The following is a 22,881-nucleotide window of genomic DNA, read 5'->3' on the forward strand; positions in this document are numbered from 1 at the left end:
GAATGGAGTTCAGGGTGTGATCTTGCGCCTGCTACATACACATTTTTGAATCCAGTGTGTACTGGGGAGGTCCCCAACTCCTTCTCTTCCCCCTTCACCTTCCTTTCCTGTACCTTTGGTAAAGCAGCCGGAGTGGCCCCTCTCTCTCCCTTCCTCCCCGTGTCTCATCGCTTGATCACACACTGATGATCCTACCTCATCAATACCCTTTCTTCTCCATCCCTTCCTCCTTGTCTTTCTGACCCGGTGGTCACCGTTGGAGCCTTTCCTGCCTCTCCCTGAATTAGAGTAGCAGCCTCCCCACTGCCCTCCCTGCCTGTTCGCGCACCCTACCTTCTACCAAGCATTTCTCCCCGCTGAACAAAGCAGTCTTTTCACTGTTCTGTTCCTGCTTGGTGCACCTAATTGGCACGGACAATTGCTGCTGGCCTCTGGGACCCAAGGCCCCACCACAGCCCCCACGTGCCTCTAGCTGTGACTTTCCTAAGGCTTGCCAGGGGGGTTGTCTTTGTGCAGGCAGCCTGTGCTTGCTTTTCCTTCTCTGTTCAACTCCCTTCAAGATTATGTTTGGAACAACAGTGGTGGGACCTGCTCTCACCTCCTGATAAAGTAATGCTCCCATCCATTTTGTGTTCTTTAATGTTCAGCCTCCCTGAGGTATATTAGGAAGGAAAAGGAAACGTAGAAATCCAGGTTTCACATTCTTTCTTCCTACCTTATGCATAATGTTACCAACACTAAATGCCATTTATTGAGCATTTACTATGGACCAGTCGCCATGTCAAAATTTTATGGGTCCTACTTCATTTAAGCCTCACAACAACTCCAGGAGGTGAGTTCAATAATCATTTTCATTTTCTTTTCTTTTCTTTTTTTTTTTAAGATTTTATTTATTTGAGAGAGAGCAAGCATGAGCAGGGAGAGGGAGAAGCAGACTCCCCGCTGAACAGGGAGCTAGATCCCGGGACTCCAGGACCATGACCTGAACCAACCCAGGTGCCCCATCATTTTCATTTTAAAATTCCTACTACTGCCACTCCTTGTGCTTCAGATTCTTAAAAATTCTGGGATGACTGGGTGCCTGAGTCAGTTAAGTATCTGCCTCCAGCTCAGGTCATGATCTCAGGGTCCTGGGATGGAGCCCCTGGTCCGGCTCCCTGCTCAGCAAAGAGCCTGCTTCTTCCTCTGCCACTGCCCCCTGCTTGTGTTCTCTCGCACCCTCTCTCTGTTGAATAAATAAATAAAATCTTAAAAAAAAAAACAACCCACAATTTTGGTGTGGTGCAGAGTGGATTGGGAGCTTAAATGAATTTAGTTCAGGAGTTGTATGGTTTCGGGTCTTACGTTCAAGCCTTTAATCTGCTTGGAAAGTTAATTTTCATGAATGGTGTAAGATAGTGGTACAGATTCATTCTTCTGCATGCGGCTGCCCAGTGTTTCCAAAACCATTTAATGAAGAGACTATCCTCTCCCCATTGTATATTCTTGGCTTCTTTGTTATAAATTAATTGACCTTGAATGCATATGTTTATTTCTGGGATCTCTTTCATGTTCCTTAGATGAATATGTCTGTTTTTATTACAATATCGTATTTGGATTACTGTAGCTATATAATACAGTTTGAAATCAGGAAACAGGGTACTTCCAGCTTTGTTGCTCTTTATCTGGATTGTTTTGGCTATTTGAGGTCTTTTGTACTTCCTTAACCATGTGAAAATTGTTTATTTCTGTGAAAAATGCCGTTGGAACTTAGATAGGGGTTGTATAGAATCTGATTGCTTTGGGTAGAATGAACATTTTATTATTATTACTATTTTAAAGATTTATTTATTTCAGAGAGGAGGGTTTAGGGGCAGAGGGAGAGAATCTTCAAGCAGATTCCCTGCTGAGGGAGATGCCCATTGCAGGGCCCAATCCCATGATGTCTTCTTTGGAGAAATGTCTTTTCATGTCTTCTGCCCATTTTTTAATTGGATTATTTGGTTTTACGGTGTTGAGTTGTGTCAGTTCCTTATATATTTTGGATACTAACCCTTTATTGGATATACCATTTGCAAATATTTTCTCCCATTCCATAGGTTGCCTTTTAGCGTTGTTGATTGTTTCCTTCATTATGCAGAAGCCTTTTATTTTGATGAAGTCCCAATAGTTTATTTTTGCTTTTGTTTCCCTTGCTTTAGGGGACCTATCTAGAAAAGAGTTCCTATAGCTAATATCAGAGAAATTACTGCCTGAGCTCTCTTTAGGATTTTTAAAAAAGATTTATTTATGTATTTGAGAGAGAGAGAGCATGTAGGTGAAAGAGTGAGAGGGAAAGAGAATCCCAAGCAGACCCATGCTGACCACAGAGCCCGACGTAGGGCTTGATCTCAGGACCCCTAGATCACAACCTAAGCTGAAACCAAGAGTCAAACGCCCAACCAACTGTGCCACCCAGGCACCCATCTTCTAGGATTTTTATGGTTTCGGGTCTCACATTTAGGTCTTTAATCCATTTTGAATTTGTTTTTGTATAGTGTAAGAAAGTGGTCCGGTTTCATTCTTCTGCATGTTGCTGTCCAATTTCCCCACCACCATTTATTGAAGGCACTTTTTCCCATTGGATATTCATTTCTGCTTTCTCAAAGAATAATTGGCTATAGAATTGTGGGTTTATTTCTGAGTTTTATATTCTCTTCTATTGATCTATGTGTCTGTTTTTATGTGCCGCTATCATACTGTTTTGATTATGACAGCTTTGTAATATAATTTGAAGTCTGGAATTGTGATGCCTCCAGGTTTGCTTTTCTTTTTCAAGATTGCTTTGTCTATTTAGGGTCTTTTGTGGTTGCATATAAATTTTAGGGTTGTTTGTTCTAATTCTGTGAAAAATGCCATTGGTCTTTTGATAGGGATTGCATTAAATGTGTAGATTTCTTTGGGTACTATAGACATTTTAACAGTATTCTTCCAATCCATGAGCATGGAATGTCTCCATTTCTTTGTGTCACCTTCAGTTTCTTTCATCAGTGTCTTATAGTTTTCAGAGTACAGGTCTTTTACCTCTTTGTCATGTTTTCATTTTCATTTGCTTCCATGTATTTTTATTTAATTTCCTGGTTAACCCATTCATTCTTTAGTAGGATGTTCTTTAACTTCCATGTATTTGTGGTCTTTTCAAAATTTTTTCTTGTTGTTGACTTCAAGTTTTATAGCATTGTGGTCTGAAAGTATTCATGGTATGATCTGAATCTTTTTCTACTTGTTGAGGCCTGATTTAAGTCCCAGTATGTGATCAATTCTGGAGAATGTTTCATGTGCCCTCAAAAAAAAAAGAGTGTATTCTGCTGCTTTAGGATGACATGTTTTGCATTTATCTGTTAAGTCCATCTGGTCCAGTGTGTCATTCAAAGCCATTGTTTCTTTGTTGATTTTCTACTTAGATGATCTGTCCATTGCTATAAGAGGAGTGTTAAAGTCCCCTGCTATTAGTATATCAATTAGTTCCTTTATGTTTGTTTTTAAGTGATTTATATATTTGGGTGTTCCAAAGTTGGGGACATATTTATAATTGTTAGATCTTCTTGATGGGTAGACCCCTTAATTATGATATAATGCCCCTTTTCATCTCTTGCTACAGTCTTTGGTTTAAAATCTAGCTTGTCTGATACAAGTATGGCTACTCTGCCTTTCTTTTTACATCCATTAGCGTGATAGATTGTTCTCCATCACCTCACTTTCAATCTGCAGGTGTCTTCAGGTCTAAAATCAGTCTCTTGTAGGAAACATATAGATGGGTCTTGTTGTTTAATCTATTACGATACCCTATGTCTTTGGATTGGAGCATTTAGTCCATTTACGTTCAGAGTGATTATTGATAAGATTTTAGTGCCTTTGTGTTACTTGTAAAGTTGGTATTTCTAGTCTTTTCTTTTTCCACTCAAAGAGTCCCCTTTAATATTTCTTGCAGGGTTGGTTTAGTGGTAAACTCCTTATTTTTTCTTGTCTTGGAAACTATCTCTCATTCTAATCTGAATGACAGCTTTGGTGGACAAAGTATTGTTGGCTGCATATTTTTCCCATTCAGCGCATTGACTATATCATACCACTCTCTTCTGGCCTGCCAAGTTTCTGAGGACAGTTATGCTGCAAACCTGGTGTGTCTTCCATTGTAGGTAAAGGATTTTTTTTTTTTCCCTTGCTGCTTTCAGGATTCTTTCCTTGTCTCTGTGTATTTTGTGAATTTGATTATGATGTATCTCAGTGATGACCTGCTTTTGTTGAATTTAATGGGAGTCCTCTGTGCTTCTTGGATTTCGATGTCTGTTTTCTTCCCCAGATTAGGGAAGTTTTCAACTATAATTTGCTCAAATAAGTCTTTTGCTCCTTTTTCTCTTCTTTTCCTGGGACTCCTATGATACAAATGTTACTACTTTTTAAGGAATCGTTGATTTCCCTAAGTATACATTCATGATACAAAATCTTTCCCTCTTCTTTTCAGCTTTATTGTTTTCCATAACTTTACCTTTGATATCACTGATTTGTTCCTCTGCTTCATCCATCCATTCTTGTTATTACATCCAGTTGGCTTTGTATCTTGGTTATAGCATTTTTTTAATTTCGGCCTGACTAGTTTTTAGTTCTTTTATCTCTGCAGTAAGGGATTCTCTAGAATCTTCTATGCTTTTCTCAAGTGCAGCTAGTGTCTTTATTATTGTCATTTTCAAATTCTGGTTCAGGTATTTTACTTATATGTGTATTGATAAAATCCCTGGCTGTTACTTCTTCCTTTTCTTTCTTTTGGGGTGAATTCCTCCATCTTGTTATTTTGTCTAGGTCACTGTTTTTTTTGTGTGTGTGACAGTTAGGAAAGCCTGTTATAGTTCTGCTCCTGAGAGTAATGACTATATAGGAAGAGGTCCTATACTGTCTTGGGCCTGGGGCTTCAGGAGGTGTTTCAGAGTGTACACTCTACTGTTGTATTTTGGCTGCTCCTTCCCTCAGGTCAGTCTTTGCAGAGTTGCTCCTTGACTGCGGTAGGGCGGGGTGGGCGGAGGTGGTGTTTGGATCTTGTCCACTGTGCGGCAGGTTTAAACTAGATGTGTTTTGGTTTGCTTGTTACAAGAAGTTAGATCCAAAAGGGGGAAAAAAAGAAAAAAGCTGGGTCCTATTTCCCCTGGAGGGGAAGCTTTGCAGCACTCTACAATCAGTAAGTGGTGCAAGTGAGGGGTTTGTGCTGATATTCTGGGGGAGGGGCCTGCTGTGCTGAGTCTCAGGAACACTTGCCCTAGTAAGGATGCACCTGCAGGGCACAGGGTGGAGGGGCTTAGTGTAAGTGGCTCCAGCCTCCACTGGGTGGCGCTTTGTTGCTCGGGGATTGGGGGGAAATGGCCTTGCCCCACTCTCTCCTTGGAGCAGAGAGTTCACACCTACCATTCTTCAGGAAGCCCTTACAGAGGAACAGTCACCCCTCCTGTGTCTCCAGCTTCCATCAAATCCCTGCCTTCACCCTGTTTGTGTCTGAGCCGTGTGCCTAGCCAGGCAGCACAGTTCTCCTGTGTTGAGTGAGGCTGGTTTTCAAAACTCCAAATTTTGGGGATCCGTGTAGCGTGGACCAAGGCTGATCCTTTGTGAGAGGGTCTTGCTGAGCTCTGCATCCCAGAAAATGGTTGTGTGACCATGCAGTGGTTCATAGTTTATGGTAAAGTGCAGCGAAAAGCTGGTACCAAGGTGTCTTTATTCCTATGCTAGGGAACAGGGTGACACATTGGTGCCGCCAGCTCTTTTGTCCCCAAAGAGGCTATCCCACTGCTCCCAAATGCTGCTGGTGCTGCCCCCTAGTGGGTTGGCAGGAGATGGGCGGGAGCTGCTGGAAGCCACCCTGAAGGAGAGGCCCCAGAGGTGGACAAGCGGGGATGGATCTGTGCACAGGGCAGCAGACGTGGGCATCCTGTGGCAGAACAGCCGGGGACAGGATGGGTGGGATCTCAGTACTCAGGGAAGGTGTTCTGCCCCCAGGCCCTTTGGTCACGAGCTGCCGTGGGCCCGATTCCACCATTAGAGGACCTTTCCTTGGGACAAATGAGACTGTAGGAGTTGTGTTAAAATGCGTTCTGAGGAAAGAGGGACACATTTACCTCCCTTTCCTCCCTCCCTCCCTTCCTGTTTGTTTTCCTTTCTTTTCTTGTTTTTATTTAAATTCCAGTACATTTACCTCCCTTGTAGGTGTTGCTATATGTGCTTAGAGCAAATGCATGAGCTGAGGGGGAAGGCAGGCTTCTGAGCCAACTCAGATGAGGGCCTAAGGGGATCCTGATGAAGAAACACTGTTCTGGGCTCAGGGCTGGGGACGGGGAATCTTGGGGAGGCGGAGGCTGCGGTGAGGAGGGGGAAACCCTGAAGAGTTAGCAAGGTCTAGGAAACAGAAGTGATTCGCTGTGCACGCCGGCCACAGATGTGCCGACGAGCAAGGTTTTCACTAAAAGCAGCTAGGGACAGATGGTGTACACAGCAAAGGATATGGGCTTTGGGGTCAGGGTAGAGTGGGAACCCCGTTGCGCTAACATATGACCCCGAGCAAGTTGTTAAACCTGAGTCGGCCAATAATTCTGATGCTTACCTCAGAAGAATTTTTAAGGATTTACTGACCCAACATGAGTGTTTCACAGATGGTACATACGTGTTCACCTTTAAACGCCCGCACCAGCCTGTGGCCCCCGGTAGGTAATGAGAACTGTCGGGCGTGCATGAAACATGCAGCCCAGCAAGGAGCAGCCAACACTTGCCAGTCAAAATTCTGCACGTGGAGCTTCTTTCTCAGGGGTCCTTAGCTAGGCTCTGAGGCCGGTTAGGAGTCCAGGTGTTCGTAAGTCTCTATTGAACAAGGGGCCAAATCCACGCTGGCTTGGTCTCAGAGGGAAGAATGGCTGCCTTTCCATTCTTTGCGGGCTCCTGCAGCATTAGGTTTTCTGTTGTCAGAATCTCAGTGCCTTTGAGTACCTTCTTCCTTAAATATTTTGTGGATTTGACTCACTGCATGTTTTAGATAAATTCACAATGTGAAGATGTGCAAATCTAATAGTTCAGGATTTTCTTCCAGGTGGAATTGTTGCCTTAGTTTCATAGACTAAGTAACCTCGGGGTAGCCGTGGGATGCTGTGTATCAGCGGGCTTCATGCCTCTCTGTTAAGACTTTAGCTTTGTGGCTACAGACCGGCCACTAGGTGGCGCCTCTGTACTTGGCTGGTCCCTTGGCAGCCCAGTAGGAAAAAAAAAAAAACACTGGGAGGTTGGTACGGTGCTGGGATTCCAGAACTCATCTTGGCAAATTCATTTACCAGTTTTCCAGATTTACAATCTCTTGGTCCATTCTATGTTATTAAGACCAAGATAATATATCGATTTTCTTCTAAAACCTATTCCGTTATGCTAAATGGACATTTAAAAAGCCACAGAACCCTCTAAAAGCATCTAGTTTACACTAAGACCCAACAGGAGTGACAAATACTGTTAACTCAAGCATTACATGTAATGACATCGTACTAGTGATCACAGACAGAAAAAAATTTAAACAAGAATTTATTTCTTAAATTTACTTGAAAGATTAGAGCTGATACATAAGAACGTTTACAATAATGTTTAGAGTTACGTTAACATAAGACCGATAGCTATGTTAACAATTAGCACATGCAATTCACTACAGAGGTAAAAATACAATAGTTTCTCTAGACAAGCCTTCTATATGAAGTAGACTGGGGGGTAAAATAGCAAGCGAACTTCAAAGGATTGCACTTACAAGTAAAAGGTACATAGCTAGGATATAAACAGGATACACACCTAATGCTAATCGCTGTACTGTAGTACTAGCAAATTGCACACTTTTATTTAGAGTATATTCAGTAACATGTATTGACTAAAGAATTTTCAAATATCTGCTTTTAAAATATCCCTTTATTTGACATCCCATTTTGGTATTCCTGTTACAGCATTTGAAACGTGTAGTTACCATTCAGACAAAGCTTGTCTTTAAGGGATAAAAGATCTAGAACATCTAGCTATCTCCATTGGTCTTCAATGCATTTTCATCATAATCAACGGTAAAGCACTGGGTAATGAAGTTAAATAATCCACTTGAAGGAGCTGCTGACTGCAAAAAGCTCTTAAAAATTTAGGAAAAAACGAAAAACAGTAGAGCACACACCGAGTTGCCTTCTTTTTCTTTTGAATGCAATGTATACTAGAATATCATGCTAATGCATACTAGTAGCCCATATGACAAAAAAAAAAAAAAAAAGATTAATCGAAAGGATAGTACATTTAGCTCTGGAAAGTTTGTTTTGACTTACATCTGAATTGTTTATAAGTATTCTGAAAAGGAACTGAAAAGGCATTTAAAAGAATTAGGCTGTAAGTTGCTAGTTTATACCATCTTTGAAATCCATGAGAATGATCAAATGTATTTTTATTTTTTAAAATTTATTTTTTTTAGTAATATCTACACCCAAGGTGGGGCTTGAGCCCATGACCCTGAGAGCAAGGGTCACATGCCCTTCCAACTGAGCCAGCCAGGCGCCCCAACAATCACCAATTTTACGTTAAACATAAACAGCTTGTCATTTGATGGCTCCATATTCTCAATATATAGAAAAGTGCAATGAATTTTTAAAAGCAATCTTACTTAGGCAATAGAATTGAACATGACCTGCAACAGAAAGGTATCCCAGTAACTTTTAGCAATTGAATTTAAAAAATGTTATATAGCTTATTACATTGACATATTACCCATTTCAACAAAGTAACGTTAAGTATATGGTTTAAAAATTTCTTCTTAAAACCAAACATAGGAAAATGATGTAGAATATAACAGAGGAAGAGCTCTCCTATTTGACTTATACTTGGTCAATACATGCCAATTAACAAATTTTAGAGAATTGTCTGATACGACTATCCTACTTCTACATATTTGTCATGATTTTAAATAGTTAACCCTGTGGATAGAAAAAAAGACATTAAAAATTTTTTTTTGATTTCTACAAAACTAGTAAGTTCTACTTAAAGGATGAGCTTTCATAAATAAATGTTTTACAAGTACAAGGTTCATGAAGTAGAAATGAACTTCACAGTAAGCTAGGAAGATTAGATACCTTCATGTGTAAGGTTGAAATTAAATGAACATCTAGGTAGAGAACTGATACGAACACAGAACGTGTGAATGGTTCTGCTTTTTCCCCTGCTTCTATTTACATGTTGGGTATGTTCCTGAGTGCTGACTGATCCAAGTTAAAAATTTTTTTTTTTTTAGATTTTAATGGGTTTTAAGTTTGGGAGTTTTCCCATAGTTGCTCAGCATCATGCCTTTATAAGGGATGAGGGTAGGGTACCAAACACACCAGGAACAGTCAAACTACGACAGCAATACCTGTGCCACACATGCTTATTTTTTACTCCTCTGTGAGGCCAAGTGCATCAGAAGCAGTGCATTAGTTTTGTCCATAGAGAGGCTTTGTCAGCATTAAAGGAAATTTCTGGATACTCAAGATTTGGTGAGGATCACATCTACTAACTTATAGACTAATTTTCATACAAACAAGATTTGCTTCTCTATGTAAAATACAATTTACATGCCTCAAAACAAATTATCTTAAAAACCTGAAGAAAACCCCACAAATTATCCTAAGACATGGCTTAGGAAAGTTAATTTTGTACTTTAAAACAAGTTTCATGAATGCTTCTCTCGTTGGGCAAAGAGGTCTATCACATATTAGTAATCAAATCTAGGGCTATTTCTGAATGGATTATTGGTTCAGCAACTATCCATTTAGTATGTCTAAAGTGCTCTTGCACCTGGGAAGGGGGGGGCACTCAGGGCACCATGTTCTATACAAGTTTCAGAAGATTTGCTTATACAGTGTTCTTCAATGACTTCATTCTCATTCCCTTAGATTGTGAGTTTACATTTTATAACTGCTCCCATGCCCCCAAGGACAAATGTCACACTAGAATTCTTCATAACACTGCTGTTTAGCATGAGGAAGGGCAGAGCTGACCATTTTTACAGATAACAGGACTACTTACTTAGAGGAAATGAAAAATAAAGCTGATACATATTTCTTGACAGATTCTTAGCAAGATAAATGTAATCCTAGTTTGGATCAGGCTTTGACAAACCTAAATGGTGGTGGTGCCATTATCCTGTAGTGTGACTTTGGGGTCCCTCTGTCCCTATTTGGCTTCTGTGTGTCCAGTCTTCCTCATGTACTTCTCATCCTGTCATTCTGCCTCTCTCATGCTGCCTCTACCCCGTCTCACAAGGACCATGTGTGTGAAAGCGCTCTGAAACACAGCAGGCAGGAATATAAAGTCTAATAAACAGAAGGTCTAATATGAACAATATTCTGAGAGAGTAGTGAGTAGAATTAGATTTCAACTGTCAATGGATAGCAACTTTTCTTAGCCTTTTATTCTTGAATAACCTCTACAAAAATATTTGAAGTTGGCCTGGTTTTGGTGATTTAAATATGACAGAAAACCAAAACATACGTTCTGCAAATGTACCTCCTAGCACTGGTCAACCACTAATGATTTATGAAAATCTCTTCATACATCTTGTTCCTGTCTTTAGCCTAGCCTCCTTGTCAAATGTGGTGGGTAGGGTATGGCAAAAATGCAAAAGTGGGGTTAAGTGCTAAACTCTGGAGCCTGGCTCACTTCTCTCTGGGAAGAACAGAACTTGCAGGGAGAGGTTTAAAATCTCTCTAAATCACAGTGTGGAACTAAGTTCCACCTACCTCAGAACTGGCAGATATTAAAATACTATCCCTTCATTAAGTGCCTTTTTAACAGGGTATGCGCTGTGACATTTACTAACATCAACATGTACATTTTTGGATGGTGCTTTATTTTGGTAAGTAGTGCAGTGCCCATGTGCTCTTCGTTTGCTTCAAACACTAGGAAAAAACACCCCAAAACAAACCTTTGAATCTTGGCCTACTTAAAAATAAAAACAAAACATGTATCTTCACCTTAAAATGTGTTTTAATTTAACATTGTATAAAGTGCTTCATCAACCAAAATCTCCAGCATTTTTAACAAAGGGTCAATGTTTATATATATATAGAAAAATGTTAAAAATTATTCGCCATTTATGAAGACTTAGATTATTAAGATGGCTAACACAGTTTGGCATTCATTCCTAGCTCTTAACTGGGCACTCTGCTGAATTTGTGAATAACGACAGAAAGCAAATTTTGAAAATTTTAGATTACTTATTATATAATATTCCAAGATTTTTTGTAATTTGCAAAATTCACACTCGAATTCCATTCGTCTAGTGGCTGGCAGCATCATTACCAATGGAAGAGAATGTCTACTACTTCCTGTGGGCGATATTATAATTAAGCCCGCTATTTTTTTTGGTTGGTTTTGGTCAGACAACAAAAACTGGGTTCATGTAATTATGCCACCTGCAGCTCTCTCTATGCTGTCAGCTGAAGTAGAGAGTCTAGATCTCACTCATCTAATTGCCTTAACTCTATCTCAGCCACTTTATTTGGTGCCTATTCTCATTAAAATCAGTATAGCTGTACTAAGTATATCACTGCTTATTATTTAAATACCCTCTGTTTTCTAGCTACCAAAACAAAGTTTTACTTTTTCTTCAGTGCAAACATCCTGAAACAGCACAAAAATCATTCAGCTATTCAGAGGATGAAGTCAGTTTATGTAGTGCTTGAAAGTAGAATCCCAGATATTCTGGAAGGGAAACAGCCCATGTGGGAGGACAGTTTATTGTTGTCCGCAAGGGCAAATGATCATCTTCAGTGAGTGAAGATTATTTTTATCTGAAATAACAGATAAAATTAGCTTTAGTTTGCAGGTACTGCTGAAGTTGTAACAGGAACTAGTCTTCACTGAGGCATATAGCCACCTCGTCTGACAGTCTGCGGTAGGTAACTTTTAGGCATTCCTTCATCAACTGCAGCTTCCATCCCAACGGTTTCAAATCTCTCTACCTGTCCCTCAGTATGTGGGCCAAAAGCATCTGCTACAGAAACTTCTTGAAACATTTTCATTTGCCCAGATCCACAGGGCTGTGAAATATCTGAAATCTGCTGCTTGAGTCTCACAAACTCTTCTTCATTGACTGACAAAACTTCAAAATGTGAACTAGCTGGGCTGGTTTCACGTTGACTGCAGTTTTGTTTGAAATACTGTTGCCTGGGCGGACTGCCGACACCGCTCTCTGTGTTCTCTACCAGCTGTAGCTCTTCCGGCCGCTCCTCAGAATCCAACAAGGGCTGGGTGGACTCGGATCTCGAGAAGACTTGGACCGAGGGCACCTGGTGTCTGTAGCCGCTGTGCACCACCGTGGAGTACTGGACGGTGCCCGAAGTGTTTGGTGCAGACTCATTTTCGTCGCTGCTGGAAATGCTTGGCCTAGAGGAGGACATGCACGAAGACCCTCCAATACCACTGCTGTGTCCTTCAGTACTAATTTTTTCCTTCTTGAACAGGTCCAGTGATTTCAGATCTTCTGGAAAAGGCTTCTTGTCATTGGCTGCTTCTATTTCCACAACACTTACATCAGTGAAATTGCCATCTGAATACATTTGATCTTTTGAATTAAAATTATGCTAAGAAAGAAAGAAAAAAATGTATTATTACCTCTGGCATATATTCATTCAGAAACTCTGAAACATACATGGCAAATTCTAGTTAAGACCACAGAGAAATGCATCTCTGAAACTTCTCAGTAATTCCCATGGTGCAGAGATAATCTGGATCACTGAGCCCTGTCAACTAGCTGAACTGCAGATATTGTGGAAATGATTCTGAGAAGCATGAATCAGACTATATTTCATCAGAACTCCAAATCAATACTGTTGTTCAATTCTGATAAGCTACTGGTGTACAAAGACTATGGAGCCTATGATTATCAGGATATAAAAACTAGAAAAATCAAACTCAAATGACTTAAGTCTCATAGAAGGTAAGATTAAAATGTGTTCTATGTTTTAACATTAATCAAGGATTATTAGAAGGTAATAAAGTTCAGTCATTTCACTGTAAGGAGGTTCAAAGAATTTAGTCTAGGTTTCTAGAAATCATTTCAACAGCATCAAACTGGTATACTGTTAAATTTGATTTTAATATCCTATACAAAATGCTTGCCTTACAACACAGTTACCACAGAGCAGTATTTACACATTAACTTTTCTATTTTACAAGTTCAATCAAGTGCTTTTCATGTTTACTGAATAGAATAAGGAATATCAGATTATGTTGTGATAATACTTTATTATCATTTACTTTTCAATTTGGGCTCATCATCTGGTTCAACTCTGTAAATGTACCCTAACATGCCCGTGTATAAACAAGTCAGAAAAACTGTATCTTACCCTAGGAGGTGTATGAGGTGACCACTGGGCAATAAGACTCTTTGAAGGATCTGGAACATTAGGCCAGATATGTTTTTTAATTCTGGAGAGAAAAGAAATATAATGTCTGTAAAATCACAAGTAATAAACAACGAATAGTCCCTGATTCTAAACATGAGCTTAATCTAGCATAATGAAAAACTGTTAAGTATTCAATTTAAAAAACTGAAATAAAATTCAGCAATAAAAAACAATTAAAAAGTTGAGCCAGGTCACAAAACCTTAGAGTACACCCCTTCCTAACAACAAAAAAAGCAAAAATGTTTAATTTCCAACTAAAACCACATAAAAATTTTTCACATAACTACCAGAAAAAAATGATAAATTTCATTTTTTCACAAGTATTTACCTTAATATAGTTCCTAACCCCAAGTTAGAGATCCCTAAGTGTACAGGAAGTGAGTCATCTTTAGAGTAAGTTCAAATATAAAAACAGTAATAAGATCCCAACAGACTGACTCTCCTGTGGAAACAACTATGAAATCTGGGTATAATATAAAAAGCAATAAAGTTAACAACCTAAACAAAAATAGCAACCAGTCAATGGATGAACTCCTTGAAAGAGACTGAAAGAAAATTTGAAGTAAACTAACATTCTTCCCACAAGAAAATCTCAGGCTCAAATGGTAAATTTTAGCAAACACTTAAATAATATGAATCCTATGTAAACTCTCCTGGAAGACAGAGAGGGTAACATGTCCCCATTCATTTGATGAGGTAATTACTATTACCCTGATTTCAAAAGTAGGTGAAGACCCCACCACCAAAAAAAAAAAACAAAACAAAACCCAGTGTCACTCATAAACATAAATGCAAAAATTAACAAACTGAATCCAGAAAAGTCTGAGAAATGCAAGAATGGTTTAATGTGTGGAAAAAAAAATCAATGAATAAAATTCACCATATAAGGAGGAAGGAGAAAAATCGTATGATCATCAACAGATGCCAAAAAAGCATTTGACAAAATTCAACACCCATTCATGACAAAAACTCTCAGCACAATAGAAATATAAGAGAACGTCCTCAACTTAAAACCAACATCACATGTAATGATCAAAAACTGAACGGCTTTCTCCCTTAAAACTGGTGATAATGCAAAGTTTTACTTAACCAGTATAATAAGAAAAATAACTGAAAACAAACATCAGAATAACCATCTTTACTGGTTAGCAGCGAAAATGCTAAATCCAAAAAGGTACTAGAGTAGATGAATGTATCCAGGTCTTAGTATACAAAGACAATATATTTTTTAAGAAATTGTATTTCTATTTCTAGCAATGGATAATTAGAAAATAAAAATTTCTGAAAATGCCATTTACAACTGTATAAAAAATATTTAGGAATAAATTTAACATAAGATGTGTAAGGTCTATCTAATGGAAACAACAACATACTGCAAAAGAAAATTAAAACCTAAGAGATCTTAACATATCCCTGAACTGAAAGACATGTGACTTATGAAGAGGTGAACTCATGTTCAGATTGCAGTTTTTCCCTAAATTGACCTGCAGATTCAATAAAATCTCAACAATGTACAAGAGTTTTTAAAGGAAATTTCCTTTTCACATAAATATTAATATCAGCTTATCAAAGATTCTAGCCAAAATAATTTTGAAAAATAATATATTAGAAGAATTCTAACTGCTCTCAAAACTTAATTTTTAAAATTAAGACAGTATGGTATTGGGATGAATAGACAAAGATCAATGGAATAGAATTGAGAGTCCATAAATAAATCCAGACCTACGTGGATAACTGATTTTGACAAAGATAGGTATCTTTAATACAATGGGGAAAAAAGTATTTTCACTAAATAAAGCTGGAACAACTAACTAGGTATCTATGGAAAAAAAATAAATGAACCTTGACCCTGACCTTATTCCATGCACAAAAATTCTGAATAGACCACAGACATATGGCTACAATGATTAAAGTTCTAGAGGAAAACAAAGGAGAACAATACTTGTGACTGACTTAGGCAAAGATTTCCTACACAGGACATAAAACACAAGAATCACAACCTGATAAAATGGACTTCATCAAAATTAAAAACTTTGTTCTTCTAAAGTCACAGTGAAGAAAATGAGAAGGCAAAGCCACAAGACCAGATTGTCCAAAACACATTTGAGAATTTTGTAATCAGAATATATAAAGAACTCCTACAGTTCAATATTAAGGCAAACAACCCAATGTAAAAATGGGCAAGATTTCAGAAGATATATCATGAAAGAATATATAGATTTCAGAAGATGTATCACAAAAGAATATATAGAAATGGCACATGAGAAGATCCATTACTAGTTACTAGGGAAATGGAAATTAAAATTACAATGAAATAGCATTACACACTGATAAGGAAGTGGCTAAAATTAAAAACTGTAACTGTACCAAGAGTTGATAATATGGAACAACAGGAAGGCTCACAGAGCTGGTGAGAATACAAGATGGTATATCTGCTTTGAAAAATAGTTTGACAGTTTATTATAAAGTTAAATATGCACTTACTATCTGACCCAGCAATCCCACTACTAGGTATTTACACAAGATAAATGATAACATGCTCACGCAAAGATCTGTAGGTGAACATTCATGGCAACATTATTCACAATAGTCCCAATTCAAAGAAACAACGTGAACTTCCATAACAGATGTATCAACAAATTTTGATAAATCTATACCATAGAATACTATTCAATAAATAGGAGAAAAATAGTATATGCAACAGTAAGTCTCAATAACATGTGAAATGAAAGACGTTATATAAAAACACTACATATTATTTGATTCTGTTTATATGAAATCCTAGAAAAGGCAAAACTACAAAGAAAGCAAATCAGTAATTACTTGGGGGCCAGAGGTTGAGGGAGAGAATAGAGCATAAATCCAGGGGAAAAACTGCAAAAATAAAATTAGGGGTACTTACAGGTCTCGCTTATTAAAGCAGAACAATACTCCCAAAAGGGTTGTCAATAGGAATGCTAAGCAAACAGGGACAACTATCGCTTCAATTTCTCCTTGAGCTAAAAAACAGAAAGGGGTAAGAAGGAAAACAATGGTTAATGCATATGTTGACACAAACAATAAAACTTCCCAGCCAGAGGATTGTTGAAGAGATGAAATACCATCCTGTTTTTACAGCCTTTTCAAACTTAAATGGCTGTTTTCTCCCCTCTCCCTCTTCTTGGTAAATGATATCCTAGCCCTTTATACCTTACACTGTAACCTGGCCACAGGGTGAAAATAAACTATATGTTGGTTAGGGGAATAAAATGACTAAGTTCATTTTATTGGACAGATAATCTATAAGTTAGAGCTCCCAAACCTAACCATTTATTACATTTATGATCTGCCAGCAGAATCTTAACAAAAGTTTATCTTTGAGATCTGTGAGTACTGGGGAGAAGTGGAAAAGTTGTAAAACAATCTTAATAATTGAAACTACAAATATGATCCTCTATGAGGAATAAAAATAAAATTTTTAGTAGCTATCTACTATTTTCAAAAAGATGGCATCAGGGTGCCTGGATGGCTCAGTTGGTTAAGTGTCCAACTCTTGATTTTGGCTCAGGTCATGATCTCAGGGCAGTAGGATCGAGCCCCAAGTCAGGCTCTGCATTTCAGCAAGGAGTCTGCTGGAGATTCTCTCTCCCTCTCTCTGCACTCCCCACCCCCGCGTTGTGTGCTCTTTCAAATAAATAAATCTTAAAAAAAAAAAAGATGGCATATCTGATAAACGGCTAAGAATTTATAAGAATCTTTTTTTTTTCCTTTTTTTAAAGATCTCAGTTGAGAGAGAGAGAGAGGAAAGAGCATGAGCAGTGGGGAAGGGCAGAGGGAGAGAGAGAAAAGCAGATTCCCTGCTGAGCAGGGAGCAGGCAGGGCTCCATCCCAAGACTCTGGGATCATGACCTAAGCCGAAGGCAGATGCTTAACCGACCAAGCCACCCAGGCGCCCCAGAATTTTTAAGATTCTTAAGTACAGGGGCGCCTGGGTGGCTCAGTCCTTAAGCGTCTGCCTTCGGCTCAGGTCCTGATCCCAGGGTCCTGGGATCGAGTCCCGCATCGGGCTCCCTGCTCAGCGGGAAGCCTGCTTCTCCCTCTCCCCTGCTTGTGTTCCCTCTCTCACGCTCTCTCTCTGTCAAGTAACTAAATAAAATCTTTAAAAAAAAAAAAAAAAAAAAGATTCTTAAGTACAAGGAGTGGCAGCAGTAGGAATAGTATCACCTAATCAGTAAGCATAAGGTTTCTAAATAGCAGATGATACCTAATCTGCATTTAAAAGAGGGCTTACTTAACCAAATGAATCATTAATTGGATAGTTTATATTGGAATTTTTAATGATTTACCTTATGGTTGTTTCTGGTTAACTCTTCCAGTCTCCTCCTAATTAGTCTTTTATGGGAAAACTTTATAAAAGTAATATTGCAGTCATATGCTATTCACTTAGTCTAATCTTTGCACCACACACATCCCTTTGCAAGTAACTTTATTTTCTACAAAGCTTAACACAAAACAGTAAGTCAGATCAATGCTCAGGAATAAAGTGTAGATTGGCAAATACTAACTCTTGTATGCTCAGGTTTCATATACATACCAAATCAAATTCAGGCAGAACATTTTCTTTACTGCTGCTAAACTTACTAGGTTTTTATGTCTTGGGCCTTTGCTCATTCTGTCCCAAGATGCCTTCTTCCTATTTGTTCACAACCTAACCTCAAGGCTCAAGTACCGTTTCCTTTATAAAATCATCTTTGAAGATGAAACTCCCCCCTACTAATTATCTTTAAATTCCCACTCTATTTACAGCCGACATGGCCCAAATGCCTTTCCATTCAATTACTTTACTTATGCTGTATTTCTTTAAATACACTGGTAAGGTCCTTTGGGAGCAAGGCCCATGCTATATTAAGAAGCCATAATAGTTAAACAAAACAACAAATAGATCAGTGAAAAAAGCAGATGATGAAGTAAATCCTGACAAGTATGCTCTAATTTTTGGGAAAAAAAATGTATGCATTGATAATACTAGAAGGATATACAAATATGTTAAGAGATTATTCTAGATGCGGGATTAGGAGTGGATTTTTCTTCTGCTCTACAGAATGTTACTTTCATAATCAGGATAGTATTTTAAAAGCTTATTTTTTTTTTAAGATCAACTTCAATTATTACTTGTTACATATGTATTTTATTAACATGTCACCACAAATCTTATTCCAGAAACTATGTTCATTACTGGCTAGCTATCACAGCAAAGCTCAGGATCTTTTATTATCTATTTTATGTAGTTATTCATTCATTCATTTTCTCATTCAGCATTCAATCAATAAGGAATATGTAGTTTCTACTTATCAATCATGGTGCTGGTACTTGGGGGTGGAGGTTACAAATACAATAAAATAAGGTAATTTCTATATTGACTCAAAATGTAGTAGGAACAAGAAAGAATGCAGCTTCAGTCTGTGTTAGGGAGGCTAAAGGAAGAGCCAAAACAAGGGAAGGTGAGGAGCTAACATAGGGCTACCCATTAGGAAAAGCAGAAAAAGATGGAGAAAATCATGAGAAGCTTAGGGTCAAGGAAAGAGATTATCAAAGGGCATGCAAAAGGGCACCTGGGTGGCTCAGTTGGTTAAGCAACTGCCTTCGGCTCAGGTCACGATCCTGGAGTCCTGGGATCGAGTCCCGCATCAGGCTCCCTGCTGCTCAGCGAGGAGCCTGCTTCTCCCTCTGACCCTCCCCCCTCTCATGTACTCTCTCTCTCTTTCTCGCTCTCTCAAATAGATAAATCTTTAAAAAAAAAGCAGTAATTAGAAGGCATGATCAATAGGACTTTATACTTGGCTTATGTAAGCAAAAAGAGGAAGAAATTTACTATCATCTAAATTTCTGGCTTTGGCAAAGACTTGGATGGTTTTGTCAGGGAAAAGAGAAACATATTTGGGAAGGAGAGAAAGGATGGCTGAAGTCACGGACAGGTAGTGTGAATAGGTAGATAATAAAAGAGGGCTGAGAACAGAGTTCTGGAAAATACAAACCATTTTTTTTTTTTTTTAAGATTTTATTTATTTATTTGAGACAGAGAGAATGAGAGACAGAGAGCATGAGAGGGAGGAGGGTCAGAGGGAGAAGCAGACTCCCTGCCGAGCAGGGAGCCCGATGCGGGACTCGATCCCGGGACTCCAGGATCATGACCTGAGCCGAAGGCAGTCGCTTAACCAACTGAGCCACCCAGGTGCCCCAATACAAACCATTTTTAAAAAGAAGAGTGAACAGGAGGCCAAGGAGGAAGTACCAGAGAGGGAGAAGATTCAGGAGAGTGCTATTACAAAAAGAAGTTTAAAGAACCAAGGGAAGAAGCAGTTTCAAGGATGGAGAAGAGAAGCCAACAGAGTCAAATGCTGAGAAGTACAGAAAAATGACTAAAAAAGCAGGCCCTGGAGATCATAACTAAGAGGACTTCCGTGAGTGACATCAGGGAGATTTCAGTGGCGTGGTGGGCTGGAGGCCTGGGTTCAGCACGTCAAAGACAGAGCTGGAGGAATGGAAGTAGAGCCTGCAAGTGTGGACTCATCTTTCCAGCAACCTGCCTATAAAAAGGAGGAATAAGAGAAGGAGGAAAGAGACCACACTCGATTTTTGCCAGTGAAAATATGATCCCATTTAGAAAGATACACAAATTCTTTTGGCATTTATAGAGTATAGATGAAGTCAGTGAGAAGCAGTTAATGAAATAACAGAGGTGAGTTTTGATAGTTTAAAGAAACAACCAAAATCCGATAAATACAAAAACCATAATTTATGAAAAATGCATTTCTATGATTCAAAGATACATTTTTAACAAAATTTTAGCTTATTAACTAAGTCTGTTTTTAGTCTGATTAAATTTTAAAAAGAAAAAAAGAGAAGGAAAGAGCAAACATCATTCTTTCTTACCAAACTTTGGTGTAGTGAAAGTGAATTCTGGGCCATCCTTTCCCCCTTCATCTGTATATGCTGCCATTCGTACCATGTACAAAGTGTCACTGGTCAAAGAAGACAGTGTATATTCTGTGTGGGAAGAATCCACATTCACAGCTAGAAGAAATCAGTAAGTGTGGCTTATTCAACTGCTCAATGTTTCTGCTTGATTTGGCTTTTATTTGACATTGCAAAAGTATTAAAAAGGAAAAAAAATACATTTTTCAGGAAATAACTTTCATATCTCTGACATAATATTCTTCTCCCATAAGCACAACACAGTTATTTCTTTAATGGGACCATGAAAGCAACCATAAGGCATATTCTCAGGTGTCTCTTTTCTGATGATAATATACTCTAAGATATATAACTTAAGGAGGTGAGACTTAACATTTAAAAGCTTAAGAAAAACACCAGTAATTCTTAATAACTGATAGTTTCATTACCAGTTTCATTTCCAATGATGGTTCTATAAAATATAGTATAATTCCGGATAAATCCATTCTGAACATCAACAGGAAGTTGGTCCCACTCTAAGACAGCTTCATTTTTCCCCACTTTTTTTGTCCGAACAGTAGGTCCTTTGGAAGGTGCTAGAATAAAAGTATTTGGTAACTAAAAATCATTATAATTCAGTATATCACGAGAATTTACTAAAATTTAATTATTATATTTGAACACTGTAAGGCATATCCTTATTTAAAAAAGATAAAATGTCTTTGTTAATAGAAAACTCAACACATTTCCAAGAAAATGAATTTGGACTTACGAGCTTGTTTAAGGTATGCTTTTATAGACTCGGGGCTTCCTGGTCCATCAGCATATATTGGAGTAACTGTTATCAAATAACATTTGCTCTCTGCTAGATTCCCTAAAGAAAGAATAGGAGAGTAAACATTTTTTCCCCGTAACAAAAAAAAAGTCTAACTCCATTATTTATTTTTACACTATAATTTCATGGTTATTGAACTTTCTTTTCAAACTGCAGCTTTTAAAGTAAGCATTGCTTGGGGCGCCTGGGTGGCTGTCGTTAAGCATCTGCCTTCGGCTCAGGTCATGATCCCAGGGCCCTGGGATCGAATCCCACATCAGGCTCCCTCCTCCGCAGGAGGCCTGCTTCTCCCTCTCCCACTCTCCCTGCTTGTGTTCCCTCTCTCGCTCTGTCAAATAAATAAATAAAATCTTTAAAGTAAGCGTTGCCTTTTGTGTACTGGATTCAAGCTTAATAGAGTAAAGCTATTTATGAAAGTAAAAGCTTACTTTTATATTCCAATATGGTGGAAATATTTATCAGTAAAAGTAATTATTATATTTACATCCAGGACTTAATAAAACATTGATTTCAAATTATCCTTGGTCTTATAGCTTCAGTGTTTGTACATCTTAACTAATTCTCAGAAAACTGCCTAAAGACCTACTGGTAAGAGCTAGGGAAATGGCCCTGGTTTGTAAAGTAACTGGGAAGAAAAGAATTAGTACTATTTCCTCCAAAGGGTAAAAAAAAAATTTTTAAATAATCTCTTCAAATTAACAAAGTAATCTATTCCTTTAATACACAATAGTAAAATCTTTTTAAAAATCTTTTTATATAGAATTCTATCTGTCCACATCAGAAAATAAGGTATTTGTTATACTGAAGTTTATACATTCAACAAGAACTTTTATTTCCTCAACTATTACTCATAAAGTTATATATGCTTCTTTGCTTTCTTAAACAGAGTAATTTCACTTTTTCTTGATGACTCAATATTATCAAGAAGATGAATTAAGTGTTAAACTCTGCTGTAATACAGTGATGTTATCAGAGCTATGAGCTATTGGGGCTCCCTGTGCAACCTGAAGGTCTCTGGAGATGATGCTATGCTTTCTTAAAAACATTTCTATTGTCTAGTTACTACCAACGTGCATCTTCTCTCTAGCTCCACCTTGCTTTTGATAAGGCTGATAAACAGCCAAATTTATTAAAATTGTCTATTAAATAAGAGGTTAACGAGGGCCAAATAGCCTATTTTATAAATAAAACAAACTTTATGGCAGATATGTCCTTGTTTACAGCTTTTCTCTAATTAATCATATTATTCATAGCTGAATTCTAATGGTTCTCCTTCTTGACTAAAATAAAACAAAAACATACAAGCTGAGTGTTTTCTCTTTAAAGCTGTTTTATCACTTCAAAGCCACAGAGTTAAGTTGTACCTTAAAACGCAGGGCAATCCACCATTTTGGAGCTCTACAACATCATTACTTTCTGTCCATTACAACTTCCAGTTAAAAGACAAGGAAATCTGAGTTCTAATTCTGCTTCCCCTATTCAACAGCTTTAAGGGTTTAACAAGTCATTCAGATGCTACAGGAAAATATTTTCTCATTGCAGGATGAGGAGTTAAATCAGGTATAGAAAAAATGCAACTAATTACAAGCAGAGGTCATATTACCTTATAGTTCTCTTTATAGTTTTTTAAGTGTTCCTTTGAGATCAAAACACTTAACTCTAAAGAGAAGATACTAT

At 38.1% G+C, this 22,881-nt stretch overlaps 1 protein-coding gene across 5 annotated transcripts in view; it reads right to left on the reverse strand.

Annotated features, from left to right (window-relative positions):
* Nucleotides 1-7,540: 7,540 nt before the first annotated feature.
* IL6ST (interleukin 6 cytokine family signal transducer) overlaps nt 7,541-22,881 on the reverse strand; it is a 50,213-nt gene continuing 34,872 nt past the window's right edge. For all 5 annotated transcript variants that reach the window (XM_045895061.2, XM_045895034.2, XM_045895043.2 and 2 more), the window contains 6 exons: nt 21,142-21,243; nt 20,819-20,965; nt 20,349-20,489; nt 16,339-16,435; nt 13,377-13,458; nt 7,541-12,611 (listed from right to left, as the gene is read on the reverse strand). In XM_045895061.2, coding sequence (XP_045751017.1) covers nt 11,886-12,611; nt 13,377-13,458; nt 16,339-16,435; nt 20,349-20,489; nt 20,819-20,965; nt 21,142-21,243 — 1,295 coding nt within the window. In that variant the 3' untranslated portion in view covers nt 7,541-11,885. The remainder of the gene's footprint in view (nt 12,612-13,376; nt 13,459-16,338; nt 16,436-20,348; nt 20,490-20,818; nt 20,966-21,141; nt 21,244-22,881) is intronic.

Source organism: Mirounga angustirostris, unplaced genomic scaffold (genome assembly GCF_029215605.1).
Source record: "Mirounga angustirostris isolate CCGP_5_RB_7025 unplaced genomic scaffold, mMirAng1.0.hap1 SCAF_7, whole genome shotgun sequence".
Taxonomy (NCBI): Eukaryota; Metazoa; Chordata; class Mammalia; order Carnivora; family Phocidae; genus Mirounga; species Mirounga angustirostris.